We start from the raw sequence: 19715 nt of genomic DNA on the forward strand, positions 1-19715 counted from the left end.
TACGTCAAGCTTGTTAGCTTTAGATTTTTGTGAGGCCTGACTTCATAATAAATGCTGAAGAAATGAGTTAGTGGAGGGGAGGTTTTTCCAGAGTTAGAACTGGAATGACTAACCTCGTGTATGCATTTGTTTTAAATATTTTTTTGAGGCAGAAGAAAAGCAGTGGGTCAAAACTCTGTGGGCTTGGGTAAATATTTTGTACAACCTTTATGAAGGAAAAAGCAGCACTGGAGTGTGTGGAATCTCAAAGAGTTATGGCATGGGCAAGGAGTTAGCTCAGGAGGTAACAGTAGCTCTTGCTGAAAAGGACATTAGTAGAGTTTTCAGCTGTCAGATTTCATTAACATGTTGCTGTTGATTTTATATATATATATATTTTTAGTAAATAATGTAAGATTTGAGGCATTATTAACAATAAATAAAAAAGAATGAGGTAGCAGGTTAGCAGGTTATCTTGAACAAGGAGTAATTGCAGTGAAGAAAATCAGTAGTGTAAACTAATAGTTTTCCTAAGATGAGGTAATGTGTTTTGTAAGCTCAATTTTCAGTTGCAAACAATAGAGGAGGAGAACACTGGTAGTTTTCAGGCTGAGCTGCTCAAGTGTTACTGTTCTGAACAAGGTGAGCACTATTACACATCAGGCAGGAATCTTCAGTTAAGTCAAGGAAGTATTAAGTGTTAGTCTTGGCATTGAGGTCACCCTCCAAGGAATGTCATGTGTGGATTCTGGATACTTACAGAGAAAAAAGGGGAGTTCCAGTCAGGCAGGCCTGGAAAGCACAATTAGGATACTCTGCAGAAGTCTGGACTCAAGGAAAGAACAGGCTGTTTGTTCTAGCTAAACAAAATCTTGCATGCCCTGAATGAAAGCATCAGGTGAGTAAGTAATTTCCAGGAAGAGAAAAAGGATGGAGTTTGCAGAAGAGCAAGTAAACTATCTGTGTGTAAAATCAGTCTAGAAATTAAAAGAAAGTGTAGTGCTTTTTTTCAATCTCATGGGCATATTGGGACCAAAAGGCACAGGAGATTTGGGGGTGGGTGACTGTTACAGACTAAATTAGGAAGGGATGACCTCAAGCAGCACATGAGGGGCAATGGGTATGTAAGTCTGAGGTAAGACTGAATTTGTAAAAGCTTAGGTGGTGCTTAGGTGTGAGATTATCATTGCCAGAAAGTGGGGGTAGAGCTCTTGCTGAGAGAGGGACAGGGGAGATGTACCATGTGTTGCACTGTCTGCTTAATGTGTCCCTTTGTACCCTTTACCCTCTAGAAGTTAACAAACTGGAAAGGATTACTTGCATGTTTACCTTTCCACTCCAAAGAACTAAGGTTTCACTTGTATTTATGCAGTACTTAGGATGGTGAGTTGATCACCTCAGCTTCTAGGCAGTACTTGCCATTAAATATAGTGAAGGGACTTGTTTTCTTCAAAGTCATGTAGCTTACTAGAAATTAAACTTGAATAATCTAAATTCCCTAAATATAGCAGGAAATTGTTGTGACACAGGCAGCATGTAGTAAGTATTAGTTATGACTGCTTTAATTTTGTTGTTTTTTTTCTTTTTTCCTTCTCCCAAATGAGATTAAACATGTTTCAAGGCAGATTTAAATGGAGGTGAATAGTGTGTAGTTGTAAGGTGGCTGATGCAAAGCTTGTGATAGTTCAGAATAATGACTGGTCAATGAAGGTGAAGGCATCTGAATTAGGGTGAAGGACCAGAAGCATGAGAAGGGAATGAGGAGATAATGCTGTAGCCAAAAGAAGAGAATGAAGGAAGTCAGGAGTGTTGAAATTCAGATTCTTTTCCTCACTATGGGGGGATATTTTTAATTAAATTTGAGATGCCTGAACGATTTCATTATTAAGTAAAGTGTATGTCTCATCCCCTGTAATTACAGCTTTTGGTCACAGTGTAACTTCAGTTGCTCATTTAGCTTGTGTCAGAAGTACCCACCATAGATGTGCAGATGTCCTTTGGAGTCATGCAGGTGTTACGTGATGTCACTTGGAAGTGTTTTAACATTCTGCTTGTGAAAACACAGCCCTGGGGAAATGAATATTGCATGTATAGAAAGACACACAATATTTACAATTCACATCAGGAAATGCCCATTATTTCAGAGGGTTAAGGTCTGCTGTTTTCATAGGGCCCTCTTGTGTACACATATGGATAATCTCTGACAACAAATCTCAGTCTTCATAGCAGAGCCTACCTCATGGGTGGTGCAGAACAGAGATGCCTGATGGATGCACTATAGCCTGGCTTTGTGTGGTGAGGAATGCTTGGTCACCTGGTCCTTGCCTGTTGCTGAGATTTCCGTTTCTAAGCTGGATCTATGCTATTTGAGGAAAAAAAATGAGTTTAATCAGTACTGTTGTTTTAGCATCCAAAGGAGCAGTAGCCTGTTTCAGAAGGAGTGGAGCAGGAATTCCTGTGCATCTGTAGAGGAAGGAGGGGACAGTGCTGCTGCTTTTGATGGCTCACAGACTTACAGGCCCAAGCAGGCTCACATTTGTTGTGGGACTTCAACTGTTTGTTGTGAGAGTTAAACAAGGTGACAGATTGTTGGAAGGGAAAGAGTAGTTTCATACATAAGACAATGAAGTGTTGCCCTTGTTGCTTTCTTCATATGCAACTTTGCTCCAGAAAAATTGGCACAGCTTTTCACAGGAGGCCTGATCTTGAAACACTGAGGTGTTCTGCTCTAGCAGTAGGAACTGCTGGATATTAAAAAAATATATATGGTAGCCAGGTGGGTGTCTTTTGCTTGAATCTTTGTTCTTCTTTTCCCATCTTTGTAATAAGAAGAGTGGCATAAGGGAGAACTATGGAATATGTTGCTAATTAAAGCACTCAACTGCAACAGCATGGTACCCTGTTTAAAAAAAAAAAGATAAAAAATTAAAATATCTGTCTTCTGAGCAGAAGTGTAATGTTGTATGATGTTAACCATAAACAAGGTCTAGACAAAGAACTGAATATGATATTGTGCTGTTGACTTAAGTGAGCACTCTTATGCACTGAGTAAGAGGGGCCATCCACAAAAATGTAGTTGTTCTCATGCTGTGATTTATTTGAATAGACAAGGTACCAAGCAAATCAGACTGCTTTTTGTTCTGTCCAGTAATAATTTTATTTATAAATTCTAGACCTAAAATCCCATACAGTTTTGCAAGCTATTTGTTATGTATTAGCATAATTAGGATTGCAATATTGTTGAGGGCTTTTTGTTTGTTTCTTTTTGCAGTTAGATTTCTTTAATAGAATTGATTCGCAGTGCCCCTTGGCAGTAGTTGGTTAATCTGCTTTCCACGATGGCATGGCATGGCATGGCTTGGGGAAAATTATACCATGCATATGCTTCTAGAACTCTGCTTCCAGTGCAATTCCCAACTACACTGGTTCTGTGATATTTATCTTCAGAAACATCTAAACAGAAAGCAGAGTGCTTGAACGGCAACTGAGGAGCAGGTGGAAGTTGAAAACGAAATACAGGATCTTATGGCTGGAGCTCAGCATCCTCCAACTTCCCCCCTTCCTCCCCCTCCCCCCGAAATGCATACAGCCTTTTCGCAGCTGGCACAGAAAGGGTGAGCTGCTTTGGTGGTGACAGCAGGGGCCAGAGCAGCCCCATGTGGCTGTAAACCACCTTTGCAGGCTACAGCTCTAGAGAAAGGCATTGTTCCTCCAGACTGTGGTCAAGGAAAAGTTGTCTGTTTAAAATTAAATTACTGGACTGACCTGAAGGGCTTGAGTTCATGTCAGTTCATACTATGAAATTTGACATGCCTAATGTATTTTTGAAAGAAGCCTCTTAAAACAAACAAACAAAAAAACCCAAAACATACTTTTACCAAAGTTCTAATTGCTGAGAAACAGAGCCAATGAAGTAGTAGTTACTTCTAATCATGACTTACTTTTTTCTTTCTTTTGAAAGCATTTATTTCAATTAATTGTATCTTAAAATGTGTTAGTGTTGCCAGTAATTCACTTCTGAAATGTTCTTGTTTTCAGAAACAAGACACTGGACAGATTTTGTTGGATCTGACCTATAACCAGTTGGGTGTGATGGAGAAGGAGTATTTTGGTTTACAGCAAAACGAGACTTCAGTAGATTCACCTGTAAGTATAGTCAATGGTAAATGTGTGTGCAGGAAAACATATGTATACATTACATGCACACACACATAGATAAACAGTACTTGTCTGCAAATATTGTTAATCCATCTAATAGTTTTTCATTTCACAGCGATGGCTTGAACCCAACAAACCTATTAGAAAACAATTAAAAGGTAAGATTTATTTTTGATATCTTGGTCATGGCTGTGTAATCCTGCTTCTCTGTGCTCCTATGACTAGAATAAATACAGCTCTTGTAAATTAGCACATCCAGATGGCAGATTTTCTTTAAAAGCAAGTCTTATGCCTGCCAGTCTTTTCAGCCAAGCTTTCTAAATTTCTTACTGCTACCTGAGTGCTAGTTAGACCTCACAGGTCACTAGCTTTGATGCTGAAATAGCATCTAAACCTGGCTTCTGACCAGTGTTGTCTGTCAAAACAGTAGTCAGATCATGGTGCCAGTAAATTCCCCCTGATAGGGGTGATAAAGAAGAGGGATTTTGATTGAGGGAAGTGGGTGGATCCTGTTTCATGTATAGAGTCTGGCAATTTCTTGTCTCGAGCAGAATAAGAAAAAAATAAAAGGTTTATGCTTGTTTGTATTAAAAACCAATACCACATGCTTCCAGGTGCCTGCATAGTAGGTCTTGTTCATAAACAGCTTTGGGTAACACCAAATACTTACCAAGAAGGACAGACTGGCCAACATGGCCCCATGTGGTCCAAGTGACACTGAGTCCCAATTTGTGATGTGAAACTTGAGCTGTTTTTCAGCTCTCTTATTTCAACCATGTGCTGCAGATTGAGCATGAATTGAAATAAGAATAGATGAAGTTAACATGGTGAACTTCTGTTCATTTGTTGGTTTTGCATTTAAGATAGAATCAACCATTATCCCAGTTGAGATGTTCCAATATATTTTCTGCCTTTTTTCTATTTTATCTGTGGGGTAAAGATAACTAAATAATGCCTTTTAAAGTAAAGTAGCACCTACAAAGTACTTTAAGTGAAAGCATCAAAATACCTGAGAGAATTTTATTCTTACAGTTGGTGTTGGGAATCAGGAGAGACTTCTTGTGATTTCTTTTAGTTCCATGAGAAAAATGCTTGAAATTTCTGTGTACTTGTTCCTGTAATTTTTCTGTAAATATAGAAAGAATAACCTTGGTCTTTTTCTTTTTTTAAACGAAATTATTTGCTCTTCTGAAATATTGCAGGAGGTTTTCCCTGCACCCTTCATTTTCGCGTAAGGTTTTTTATACCTGATCCTAACACTCTTCAACAAGAGCAAACCAGGTAACTTGTTTGATAATTGCTTCTGTGAACTAAGAACATGTAATGTCCTCTTTTCCCATCTCCACAGCTTGGCAAACTATGGTTTATTAGGTAGATAACTTTATATAGCTCTTTGTATTAAATATGTTTGGAATTGACAGCTTGCTGCAGTGCTCATAGTGAATGGTTTCTGCTATACACAGCCTACAACCCCAAAATGCAGCTGGGGTGTAAGTACAAAGGTAGCGGTTGGTTTATTTATACCTTGGGTTCTTTTCTAATTTTTGAGCCCTTCCTTGTTTTAAGTACTTTCCTAATGCTTTTTTTCTGGATCCCTTAATTAAGCAAAAGCATTGATTAAAAAAGGGAAGTTCAATGGTTAATCTGACTGCATGTCCTAAATCTGTATTAGAAGTTTCGTATCAATACTGAGTCAGTTTTGAACATGTGGAGTAGATTTAATGTCCAGGGTGTGGGAGGGTGGAGGGCTTTTTTTGTTTTGAAAAGAACAGATAACAGTTCTTGTTTTCTAGTTGGCCCATTTCTTGGAACATGTAAAGATCTGTTACACTTCAGTTTATGGTAGAACTTCAAAATTTTCTTCTTTAACCAGATTCTGAGTTTTTATAGGGGTAGGGTAGGTGACTTATAAGCAATTTTCAATTAACTGGCGACAAAGCTTTAACTGAATATTTTATTTTGTTCACATAATTTGGAGCTCAGAATCCACAGCACCCGTTAATCCTGACATTTTGTAGCATTTTTCAATGGTTGTAGTTTCAGTGACTTGACACAATTTAGCTATTAACCTGTTTTGATTTTTGCTGGCCATGCACTTGCAAAAGCTGTTCTTCAGTTTTAAACTGAAATTATTCAAAGACCTGCTGTTGATTCTTCACATATCACTCTAAGTAATATGGTCAGTCATACTAATAAAAACAAAACTGAGCTGCTGTTGGAGAATTGTGTAAAAGCTTTTTCTCAGCATATGTTACTTAAGGAGTGTCTTATCCTCCATTGAGTAGTTCCAAGATAGACTATCAGGGTTTGGTTTGGGGTTGGTATTTTGGGAGGGGGTGAGGAGGGAGGGCAGAGGTGTGCAAATGTCTGTTGTGGGGTTTTTGTTTGTTTAGGTTGGGGATTTTTGTTGTTTGCTTTGGTTTGAGTTTTGTATTTTGGTTTTGGTTTGGGTTTTTTAAAGTTAGATCCAGGATGATTCCTGGGAGAAAGAGAGACCAGTTCTGTGCTGGTGTGGTTTTTTTGTCACATTAATTGTGGTGGCATTAATACTGTGGTCCTGGAGTTGTAGTACAGACTGCCTGAGGTATTTAAAACTTGTGCAAGTGAGTGGATGAATGATTGCATGTCTGCAAATGCTATTAAGCTTTTCTCATCTGTTTGTATAGTTTTCTGGGAAATCTAATAAAATAAAACTAATCCATGTAACTATTTAACCTGTACCTTTTAAATGTGAAAATAAATGTATGTGTTTGTGTTTTGTTTTTTTTTTTTTTTAAATCTTTCCTAGGCACTTATTCTTCTTGCAGTTGAAGACTGATATTGCAGAAGGAAGGTAATAAGAACACTTTCCAATTTCTCTATAATTATTTTTTCTAAAAAAATAACCACCAAAAAACCCCAACAAGGAAAAAACCCACCAAAGAACCCCACAACAAGTAAAAACCCACAAGCTTCCACAAGCCCCCTCTAAACTAAACAAAAATGCAAAGGGAAAAAAACCCTAAACCCTCCCCAATAAACAAACATAAAATAATAATAATAATAATAATAAAAATAATAACCACCAAGCAGACAAAAACAAAACATGAAAAAAACCCCAAAAAATACCAACAAAATTCCCCCAGAACAACCAAAACTTTTTCTGAGGGTATCCTCGCAATGAAAAATGTAGCTTACGAAATATTGCTGTAAAAGAGAAGTAAATTGCTAAGAAATGTTGCAAATTTTGACATAGCTCAGTTCAGTAAGAACAGGTCAGCAGTCTGTTGTGAATGAGCTGTAGGAGATGTTATGTGTCTGCAGGTAAAAGGTCAGCCTGAGAGGTCTTTGCACAAAGCATGGTGTGCCAGGCATGGTATTCCAAACAGGGAGATCCACTTCCAGTGCTGTACCCAGGAGTGAGTAGCAAAGGGCAGTTCATAAAGGTACTTCTCATTATTTCAGGGCTACATTCCACATATGGTGAGCATTTACCCAGTGGTTCCTTTACTTGAGATTCTGCTGTTGTTCATACAGTTTTAAAAATAGAAGAAAAGAGGTGATTCAAGTATTTGCTGCCACGTGTAGCTTGGCTTTTTTCTTCTGTGGAGTTAGTTTTGGTTATGAGATCTGAACTCTCTTAGCCCCTAGGCATTTAGCTAATTTTAGTGTTTCTGTCTACTTCTCAGTACTCAGGACTGCAGCTCTTAAAATAAACATATAAACATATAAAAATCCCCATAAACATCCCTTCTCCTTTTGCTTTCCCAATTAAGTATCCAGCAAGAATATCAGCATGTCATTTTATGACTATTTAATTTCAGGGAAGAGAAGGGAACAAGGCAGGGGAAACTATTAGTTGCCCTCTGGTTTGTCCAGAGGGGTGGTTCTGCTGTTTATAAATTGTATATGTATGTAAATGTTGTATATTTTGTACATATTCATTGCATTTAATTTCTAGCTTGTAGTTTTGTTTGTAAATGCAGCTTCATTTGCTTTCTAACTGATCAGGTCTGACAATTTTATGGGGAGGGGTGAATTTTCAGCCCACCACATTCACTTAAGAAGCAATTACACAACAACTAACTTTACTCTTTGAGTCTTTATGCACTGAACTAATTGCAGAGACATTGTTAACAATACATCGATGTAGTCTATGTTCAAATAAAAATATTTTCTTTTCTTTCCAGGTTGTCATGCCCAATTAATTCTGCTGTGGTCTTGGCATCATATGCAGTACAATGTAAGTAATAACAATTGTTATTTTGTTAACATACTTGACAAACTACCCTCTCTGATACTTGGCACTGAAAAATAAGGAAAATTGTCTTTCCTAATCTATTGCTGTGGAATGTTCAAAATGCTACTGGTGATGCATTGTAAAGAAGGTGCATGTTATTAAAGCAGCCTTCAGACACTATAAATGGAAAAAGTGTGCTTGTTAGATCTGTCAAAAAAAGGAAGTTAATACAAGAATAACATTTTTCTTATTTATGTGTTTGTACTGCTGACAAAAAAGTAGCTTTTCATTGTCATTGGAAACAAGATAATTAAACTTGCTGTGTGTTACAATAACTGTGCAAGAGCATTCTAGGGAAATAGATCTTCTAGAGAACAGTCATGGGGAAGGTAAACTCATGATTAAGAAACTGTATTCTTATTTAAAGTTTTATTCAGAAAATTTGATTTGTTAGGTTTGTAAAACTGCTTGGAACTTTGTAATACATTGAAGGTGACAATGGAGAAGAATGTATCTCATTCTCATGTGCCTGCAGCTGGCAAAAGAAACCATTAAGGGTGATATTAGAAAAATATATTCTGCAGGCAAACCAGAATGGAGCCTGATGGGCATTCTAAACAGATAATGAAAAACAGCCAGAGGAAGACCTTGCTCATTAAACAAACAGAAAAACAGGTTGAGAGTTTGTTGGGAATTTGTATATTTGTAAAAAATTATTGTCAAGGGCAAGCATACAAAAATCATTGTGTAATTATTTTGGTGATCCATATTTATCCTATTTCTTTACGGAATGGCTGGAAGGGTCTGCAGAAATGTTTTGAGGTTATTTTCAGGCTGCTTTATGCTTCAGTAACTTGCCTTGTATGCAGGAGGGGAAATCATTGTGTGACAATCTTCCAGTCATTTATTTAAAAGGTGGAGTAGTTGTCACTAGTGCGAGGGTTGAGGTATGTGTCTTTCATTGCACATGAAGTCTGGTGTTTGGTGGTTCTTGCTTTTTAACTGCAGTTTTCACGTGACAGTTGTATGATTGACACTCACAGGCTTTGAGTTTTGCAGAGAGACCATGGTGGTGATGTCTGTGGTGCTGCTTCTACTCCTTTCCCTTCGCACAGGTGTCTGGGTTCAGCTCTGCTGTTCTAAAGTAAAGCTCTCACATGTTCCTGTGTGCCGTTGTGGCACACCTTGTGTTATCTGGTGGTGCTAAGTTACAGGGGAATACAAGTGGGTGTGAATACTGTGAATACTAAATAATACCAAATGGCATGTGACTGCACTTGACTCTAAACACAGCTGAAGCTGAGTAGCAACTTGAAAGAATAAGTTGGTAGTTTATTATCAGTAAATGTGCTTCCTGACAGAAATGACCAATGGAGATTAAAATAATTTTTTTAAGGAGAACCTTCAGGTGCATATTAAACAATTTTGAAATTGGTAAACTGGAAGGATATTCTTGTACTGGAAAAACAGATAATCTAGCCATAAATGATGTGTCTTGGGTTTTACTATGGTAATATGGGATTGTTTTACAGACTATAAAATTAAATAAAGGATCTATGCAGAGTGTGTATTACTTCTGTATTTCAAATGTCACAAAGAAGATTTTGCACCACTTGTTTGGTAGTTTTTTTTTTTTTTTAGTAAGTTTACATTTCCAGAACAGTGTTTAAATGGCTTACAATATATTGGTACGTGAGAAGCCCCATGGGTTTGGTGGGAATATGTTCTTATGTGCGTAAATCTTCTGCTGGTTTGAGACTTGAATCTAAAGCACAGCAACAAAGCCAATAAAAGATACTATGAATACTTCTAAGCTTTCTTTTTCCTGAGCATCAGTGATTTATTACGACTGGGATACTTCTCTTATCTCCTGTGATATTTTTCCTCTCTCAGCTCTGCTTAGAGAATGAGGAGGTTTCTCTAGCATGCTGCTATCTATCTTTGGTGTTGTTTCAGGAAGAGGTTGACTGGTTGATTTGGATTCAAATGGGTTTTGACTTTTTGTAAGAACAGGAAGGCTGGTGAGGTTGAGGATTAGAGGAAAGCTGAGCAAGTCTCTTGAGAACTAGAAAGAAGACAGATTGTTAGAGTTTTGGGAATGAGAGAAGGCTGAGATCCCAGAGGAGGAGGTGAACTCTAAGGTTTAGAGGGGCATCAGCAGTAGCTCCACTGTGAGAGTTGCCACACATAATTCCCCGATCAAATTCCTTTTTGCCTGACTCATCTAACTTGTCTTTGTTTTGTCCCTCTCTCTTCTTACAGAACTTAACATTGAAACCTGAGACTTTCTACTTTACAGAGATCTGCCTCTTTGCATAGCTAGCATTTGGGTTTTATTTTCTGTGTGTGCTCCCTGCCTATGCTTTTTTGAAGTGAAGGATATCACGTAAGCTGTGAGATTCACTGGCATGTCAGTCAGGTTCCTGCTACTCTACAGAGCACCTCTAGCCCTTATTCCTTAGAAGCAAAGTCAGACTTGATGAATAAATGGAATTTTGGAATGTGTTTGGCAGTCTGAGGATTGTGTGCCTATCCCATCTGTTCTTCTGAAGCCTGCAACGATGCTGTTCACCCACAGGTACCTTTTATCATTTCTTGCAGTACCTGTCATCAGCAGTACCAGAGTTTTATCTGTGTGGTGGTGATGAAACTCGCAATGCAAGAATCTGATTGGAGGGATTAATTGAAATACACACCCATTTTCATCCACTTGGTTCGCTGCTGCTCTTGAGCTTCATCTCTCTCTACAACAGATCTTCTGAGATCTGTCCTGGTAGTTTACCTGTAGCAGCTCTGTAGCTGTTTTGAACTGTTCTTCCTTAGTTATAATTTGCAACTGTACTAGGCAACACAACAGGTCAAGGAGGTTCTCCTCCCCATCTGCTCTTCCCTGGTGTGACCACATCTGGAGTACTGTGTCCAGTTCTGGGCTCCCCAGTTCAAGAGGGGCAAGGATATACTAAAAAGTGTCCAACAGAGAGCTATGAGGATGGTTAAAGGACTGGACATCTTTCTGGTGAGGAAAGGCTGAGAGGCCTGGGGCTGTTTAGTTGGGAAAAGAGCAGACTGTGAGGAGCACTTATTAGTGTTTACAAATATCTGAAGGGTGATTGTCAAGAAGGTATTAGTCCCTTTTCACTGGTGTCCTGGGATTGGGCAAGGGGCAATGGATACAAATTGGAGCACAGGAAGTTTCACCTCAGTGTGAAGGAAAAGCTTCTTTACTCTGAGGATGACAGAGCCCTGGAACAGGCTGCCCAGAGAGATTGTGGAGTCTGCTTCTCTGGAGACTTCTCATGAGCTGTTGGGATGCATTCCTCTGTGACCTGCCCTAGGTGATCCTGCTTTGGCAAGGGAGTTGAACTCAATGGCTGGAGGGGTCCCTTCCAGCTCTTACTGTTCTATGATTCAGTGAGTGAGCTGACTCTGTACAGTGTCTTGTAGACTTGGTACTGTCCTTTCATGTTTGTAAGGTGGATGAACTTATTAAGTATCTTTTATCGTAACATAACTCAAGGTCAAGGTTCATGTACTACAGTGTTACGATAAAGAGTAGTGGTGAATACAACAACTCAAATGACAGAAGATTAGAGTAGTTTTAAGATGCATTAGTTCTGCAAAGCTTCTTAACGTTTAGAAAGTACTGATAACTATTCCCTTAAGCCTTATATCCTTGTAGCTTTGAAAAAATTAATATACTTTGTACTTTGGATTACGCTTTGCTTTTCTCTGTACTTTTCCTGATTGTGACTGCATGGTTTCTGAAGTACATGTTGTGTCTGAGATGCAGAATTAGCCTTTAGTACAAGTTACATTTTCTGATTCAGGGGAGGGGGTTTGTGCAATTTTTTTTCCCTTTGGTATTGTTACTTAACTGTTGGGTTTGAGCTGCAATTGCAATAACTGAGTAATTTTTCATTCTGAAATGGTAATAGCTAACCTGGAGACAACCATTGTCTATGCATAGTTGGCATTTTCTTCTTTCTACAAATCCTCCTCTGGTTTAATTAGTGCCTAATTTCTCATTCTGTCTTACTGAAAGTGACCAGCTGTCATAAGCAGCTATTTACAGTCATCTATAGACTGAATCAATTTTTAAGGTCTCTTGAGTGTGAGGTGTTACTATCTTTTAACGAGTTAGTTTTATCCACATGGTAGCTAGTTCTGATTGTCCAGTAGAGATATCATGCTTACTTAGTGATGGAGTGGGTTAGTTCATGTTCTTGTCCTTATTTGAATACAGATTCCTCTTGCTGAAATAGTTTTCTTTCTGTCAGTGCCCACATGGTGTGATGAGGGTTTGAGTCCTTTTTGGAGTCTGCCAATAACATTTTAGTGTCTTTACGTGGATTTTGCTCATTTCAATGCTCCTTTTTAGTAATAATGTAGATATTTTCCTGTTGATTCTTTAAAATGGAATTGTGCTGTAGTGGGTTATTTTCTGACTCCAGAAGCATTTTCATTCATGAATACTTTATAGTTACTGTTGAGGAACCATAACTGCTTTGGTTTATGCTGTGCAGTGCTTCATCTTCTGTTCTCTATTTGTGCCAAGAACAGACCACTTAAAAATGTCTAAACTGATTGAACTGTACAGATTTTTTTTTTTGTACTTCACTGTACATCTGAAGATAAATTTATCATTAGCCATATTATATAGCCATATTGTATTTCACTTTCCTCTTAGCACATCAGTCATGATTGGTATACTAACCAAGAGGCCAGTCATATGACCCTAACTATTTTAATCCTGGATTGTAATTTTATACCTGAGGATATTCACTCATTGATAAAAGTTAAACTAATTATATAATTTGTGTGCTAGACTTGTCCTATGGTTTATTTTCTGTTCCAGTGGGAACCTGATCTGCTTATGTGATTATCCTATTTTAGAAGCATGTAACTCAGTTCATTTTTGTGCTTTATGTATGTCACCTAAAATATTCAACTTTGGAAAGAGTTAGAAATACAATGTGGAAATACTTGGGTTGTTTGTTGTGGGTTTTTGTTAATTTGTTTTGGTGGTGTTTTTTTTCTCTGGTATACTTCTCAGGTCTTCAGAAAGTTGGTGTTAAACTTGTTTTCAAGGACTAGCTGTTGTAGGCATTCCTTTGGACCAAATTGCAGATGTTATCTATAAGTGATTTCTCATCATGCTTATCCAATGAGCTATTCATACATTTGCCTCCTGACACCAGTAGTTACTTGGAATGCCCATATGCAGAAATAGGTTCTGGTGTTATTACTTTGTATGCAGGGGGTTTGTTTTGGTAATTGTTTTCAAGCAAACGGTACAACTGGAGACCAACTTGCCTTCTGTAGCTTGAAGGATATCACATAGAGGGGAAGAAAAGAATTGGTCACACTTTAAGTTATTCAAAGCCTAAAGGCTTATTTTTTCTACTGTTTTCTGGGGCTGCATGTGGAAATTGGGCCAGTTTGAAACGGTGGTATTTTGGTACTGTTAGCTTTCAAAAGCAACAAGGACGTTAAATTCTAAAACTGTAGCCCAGCAAGTAATTAACTTGGTTGTGCAGCAGGAAACTTGGATGTCAAAAATAACAGGCAAATTTAGTTTGGAAGGGGCTTCTTCAGTCAGATCAGGTAGCTCAGGGTCTTTCCAGGGTAGTTTTGCATTTCCAGCGCTGAAGTTTGTTGTCCGTCTCTCTGTCCATCTGCTGACTGACCAATGGTTTCTTTAAAGAAACCATTGAGTAAATGAAGCCTCAATAATTAGTGTAATAATTTTTGGCATATGTTTGTTTCCATATGTATCAGGTCTTCCCTTTATAATGCTCTCCTTTTTTTTAATTTTTTTTCCCCTCTTTTTTAAAAGCTGGTGTTTGAGCTTCTCTTTCTAGGGAAGATGCATGTGTACCCATGGAATTCCTATTGAAATCTGAGTGCTGCACAAACACTTCTTCCCTTCCTCTGTACCCAAATCTAAGTTCTTTTTTCTTCATTTTGACTAGTCCTTTCTTCATTGCTTTCCTGCACAGAAGTTCTTTTTACTGCCAGGACAAAGAGACAAAGATATATATATCCACTACATTGTTGTAAATGAACAAATTCTTTTTACAAAGTTTGAAGAGGGCTTGTTTAGGCTTCAGTAAGGTATAGGCAGTTCATATCATGTATAAACGTATGTGATCTAAGGTTTTTATTTCTTCTTTCAAGCATTTATAAATTCTTATTACTCTATTGAGAGCTTGTAAAACTACTACTTTGGTGTAGAGCTCTAAAATTCAAGAGTCTGATATTCAAATAAAAGAGCAGCAGTTGGCTGTAATGGAGAAAGGTTAAACTAATACCTTTTTGGGTTTGGGGTGTTTCTGTTTGTTGGTTTGGTTTGGGTTTTTTGTTACCATATTTGTATCCTCATTGAGTCAGTATTTACTGGCTCCTGTGATCACTGCAGAAGCTATGTCAGTTGAAACTCAGGTTAGAAATAGGTCTCTGCTTTCTTCTGGAGAAATTCAGTAAAGAAGTAGAAACCTCACAGGTTTTTCTTCTTCCTGGAGTCTTGATATGTTTTAAATGATTTTTTTTTTCCTGCTTGGATAATTAAATCCTCAACAAGATCATTAGTCTTCCAAGACATCTACTAATCAGCATTTATAGTTTCTCTTCAACTGTGACAGTTGGCTGGGGAGCTGAAGAAGCAAGTAGTGTTCTAAATTGCTCCCCTTGTTGACATGACCTCAGGTAGCTAGGAGGAAGAGGAAAAAAGACCAGAACAACCTCCATATTTGGAAGATGAGCACGAAGACTACCTCATAATGCATGAAGGAAGAGCAGTTGGCAGTTGCCCTCTTTAGAGAAGGTAAAACTACAGTAAAAAATGTTTTTGCATAACACAAATAAATGGAAGCAGACAATGATGGTGTCTTATTCCTGGCAATCTGGTCTCTTCCCATTGACGAGAATGTCATTCAAGCTGGCTGCAACAAACCTTGAAAGCACAGACTGTGTTTCATAGAAAAGATGGGTTCTGTTAATGGCTAATAAAGTAAAAATTCTTCAGTCAATTATTGTTGTCAGTGAAATGGTGTGTTTTATGTAACATACCTAGTTTGTTTAAAAAAAAAAAAAGAATTAGTATTTTTTGGGTTTATTGTTATTACCTTAGACTTGGCAGAGACTTGGGCATTTGTTAATAGAGTCCTAAAAATTATTTCCATTTCTTGTTATACTTCTGGATCTTCTGTCTTGGGGTTTGTTTGCCTTTTTCCTTCTTCAGAGATATCTTGACAGAAGTGTTCAAATATGTGTTTGGGTTGTAATGGTAAATATTTAATCTTCTTAGGGCTATTTTGTTAATCAATTTAAAATTCAGGCTACCTTTAAAAAAGAAAGAGCTGGGCATTGCAGGAACATCTGCATTCAAAATATATGACTTATTGTTTATAATTCCAATTTCTGTTTTATTTAAATATTTCCTTTGATACAGACAATTAAGTGTACAACCATAGTAGCTTCTGACTGCATTTGCCTGGGAGTTGTTTTGTATCACAGTGGTTCCACTTTCTAGGCTATAGAAATCAGGCTTTTTGAAATGCAGTTAACAAGTATTAGTTGTTGCCTGCATTACAGAAACTCCAGTAGTTATTGTAGCTGTAAATTGGTTTGGAGCTGCACAGTTTCCTGCCCCACACCAACCTGAATAATTTAAATCATTCTTTTAAACTTTTTGTTTTCTGGAAAACAACAGTTCCTAAAAAATACATTCAGTAGCTTTGATTTGAGGGGGATTCTTCGCTGAATTGTTCAAACAAATAGTTTTTCTTTTGTGTTAATTTACATAATTTACACAATTTGCTTCATAATAATTATTTCATGCTCCTTAGGGAAAAAGCAGTTTAGTGATCTGCTTATAGTTATCTTCATTTATGGGGTTTAATTTCTTCAAAACACAGATTTCATGAAATATGGGGTTTGAATTACTTGCTTAGTTGAAACTAGGGAAATAGGCAAGTTGAAAATAGGGAAATAGCCTCCCTGCTGCCCCAAACATTGTGTCAACTAAACAACTAAAAGGTTTTTATATGTCTTTTAGGTTATTGTTATGCTGACCTAGTATTTAGAGGAGACTTGCATAGACTGAGCCTATAAACTTATGGTCATTTATGCTTTCATTTCTTTTTCCTGAATACCTTCAACTGTGGATAAGAATTAGCTTTTATCTCATAACAATGTAACTATATCTACCAGTCAGTATAATTTCTGATGGATAAACTTTCAGAGATATTGTTAAGATTTTTCATTTAGTTCATTGGCTGTAAACATGTACTTTCAGTAGCAGCTTGTAGCATCATAGGTAAATCAGCAGTTACTTGTCATGCTTTAGGTAACTTGTGTTCAGCTGAGGCAATATTAACAATTGAATTGTTAGCACAGTGCCACAGTTGGTCGTTTGAACAATTTTTACCTGACTCGAGGGCAGATGCTTTCTAAGTGGCAGATCTTGTTGAAGACTTGTAATATGTTATGGTCAATAAATCTATATCCAATTGATTTCATGTGCTGTCTCATACCAAAACAATTTGGTTTTCTCTAGTGGTAACAGTACTGCATGCCTCTGTCAATGTGGGCTGTAATGCCTGACTGGTGGTGGTACAGGCTGTGATGCAAAATTAAATAAAGTACTGAGTCATTCAGTGCCTGAGGTTATAGCTATGGTAAGTGTATTTTGAAAGGAAAAAAAAATTGTTTTTGCTCATGGTGTGAGATTCCCTGTGTTCTACATTGCCTGTCTGTTGGGAAGTAATTCATAATTCTTGCATCTCCCCACATGTGTACATGTTTTAATGAGGAGAAGGAATTCCTTGTAAGTAATAATCAACTAACCAAGAAAACTTTTGTGTTTCTTGTTTCCTAACAGCACAACTAGGAGACTATAATGCTTCAGTACATCACTCAGGATACCTGTCAAATTACAACTTCATACCAGAGCAGAACAAAGACTTTCTTATCAAAGTAGAATCACTACATGAGCAACACAGGTAACAATTTTTAGTTCTTTCTCACCTCTTGAGTTTTTAACAAAAAAAAAAAAAAGCCAAAATTAAGATTCAAGTTCTTAGTAATTTAAGTACAATAGTTCTATTTCTTACAGCTTCTATTACATAAAATTTTGTTTTATCATGTAAGTGCTAGGCTAATCATATTTAAAGTAAGGTACCATTGTGTTAAAACATTGATATAAATTTCTACCTATAGCAACAAGTAGATCAGTTAGCATTAGGCATTATTAATAGCAACAATCTAGAACAATGAACTAGACTTTTGAGGGGGTTTTTGAACCAAAGATTGATTTTTAAAGTTTTTTTTCCTGTCTATAGAAACAGGAAACACTTGAAACCATGAAACACTTCAGTTGTCCTTTCTCTCCACTCTCCTGAGTGTAATATAAAGGCTACAACAGATTATTCTGGTTGGTCCACTGCTAATTATTCTTTCTGACCCTGCTGATCTGTCTGTTATAGGACTACAGCTTTAGAGTCAGTGATGTTGATTTGAGTGCAAACTCAAATGCAATTATACCAACCTAAGAAATTGTCTGTGAACGTCTGAGCAAATGAAACCAGAATCTACAGGGCCTTATTCTTTCTATCTGTAGCTTTACTGCAGCAGATGTAGTTCCCTAGTCTCCTAGTTTCTTTGGTATATACCCTGAAATATCTTCATTTTCATTGCTGATATTTGATATTCCTCAACTTCTTCTGGTAGCATTCAGTACTCTTAGCTTTCCCTCTTGTTTCTTTACTTCTAGTGGGTGTAGTGAGTAGTTCTCAATTTCATGTGTGCTGTCTAGCAGTGCAGAACATGCATTTTGCTTTGTCATTTATGAAGGAAAAGAAAGCAAGCCACTGAAGTAACTATCAAGCATTCCTTCTATGTAGGTACTAACTCAGGCTGCTTTACTAGAAGTTCATGTTCAGGATCAGAACAGCTGAGGGCTCTATTCCTCCCAAATTAACTTGGATTTTCCAGTAGACTCAGAAGTTTTTTAGAGGAGACTTGTGGGTAGGCATGAATAAATTTTCTTGACTTCAGGAAGATATTGTCTCAGAGACTACTGAGGGAAGATTCTGAAGATACTTGAAGTGGTTCAAATGAACTCATCTATTTAGTGCTATCAGAGCCAGAGACACTGAACTGCAAGAGAAAAGAGTAGAAGCTAGTACTGGTCCAGATGAAGGTGTGGCAGGGTTTCTTGAAAAGACTGCTTTATTTTCTTGGGTTTTTTCAGTGGGTGTTTTCACTAGTAAAACACTGATGACTGAAAATTTTTACTGCTCTATTTGAATTCACATAGGTAGTGGTAATTGAAGTTCTGAGCAGAAAATACTTGACTAGAGTGGATCTGGAAAAATGGTTCTTTATTGCTCTCATACCTTTTTTTTGACACTTAGATCCATAGTCCTATTTATTTGGGAATGCAAGGAGAGGCAAATGATTGTACATCCTGGCAGGATTTCTTTAATCCTCTGGCATTCATAGTGAATATTATATCTGAGACACGGTTTTGACTAGATCAGTGCCAGTCACATATTTGACTAGTATGGTTCTAGTATTTACCAGGCCTTCTGAGAAAGACAGACAGAAAGGAAGAATGATTTTTTTTTTTTTTTTTTTTTTTACAGTTTGAGGAGAACAGTGTTGTTCTGGAATGACATTTCTGCTGATCTGGAGTAAATAATTGCTTTAGACCATATGGGATATCTAATTTATTATCCCTCTTAAATATGCATTAGATTGTGGGATTACAAAGCAAATATTTTTTCATTCTTTAGTGCCTGTTCTTCAGGAAACTTTTACAAAAGAAAATTAAAAGGCTGGAACTGAGATACAGACTTGAGAAGCCACATTTTATCTTGTATGTTGTAGCTTAACACCAATTTTTATAGCTAGTTTTGCACAATATGAGAAGTTATTTTTGTGAGCATGTTCGTATCAGACACTTCTCAATGGACAGTAAGTAGGTGCTGAGAAAGCAACTGTTGTGATATTTAACTGCTATAGCTTTGTAAATTTTCCTTCTGTGTTTAATCCCTAAATCCACAGGTGTTTTTTCTTGTATGTGGTTTGTACTAACAAGGTTTCCTTAACATTTTTTGTTTTGCTTAGTACATAAAAAGCCTGAAGTCTTAAGATGTGGATATTATCCAAATTGGTAATGTTTTCATGATGCTTTCTAGATCAAGACTTGTGTTTGAGGTGAAGGATGCATTTGAAATTTCATGAGATGCTTACATTCTGGATGATGTTTGTTAGCCCTGGTGTATCAACAGCTAAAAATACTGGAAAAGGACACCAAGACCAATTTCCTCTTGCTAACCACCTGCTTAGCAACCTC

General features: G+C 37.3%; 1 protein-coding gene across 2 annotated transcripts in view; it reads left to right on the forward strand.

Moving 5' to 3' along the window:
- PTPN3 (protein tyrosine phosphatase non-receptor type 3) overlaps positions 1–19715 on the forward strand; it is a 98229-nt gene that overhangs the window by 6001 nt on the left and 72513 nt on the right. For both annotated transcript variants that reach the window (XM_054381529.1, XM_054381530.1), the window contains exons 2-7: positions 4018–4125; positions 4253–4295; positions 5340–5418; positions 6926–6970; positions 8307–8359; positions 17238–17358. In XM_054381529.1, the coding sequence (XP_054237504.1) occupies positions 4018–4125; positions 4253–4295; positions 5340–5418; positions 6926–6970; positions 8307–8359; positions 17238–17358 (449 nt within the window). The remainder of the gene's footprint in view (positions 1–4017; positions 4126–4252; positions 4296–5339; positions 5419–6925; positions 6971–8306; positions 8360–17237; positions 17359–19715) is intronic.

The sequence above is a fragment of the Indicator indicator genome, chromosome 6 (assembly GCF_027791375.1).
Source record: "Indicator indicator isolate 239-I01 chromosome 6, UM_Iind_1.1, whole genome shotgun sequence".
NCBI lineage: Eukaryota > Metazoa > Chordata > Aves > Piciformes > Indicatoridae > Indicator > Indicator indicator.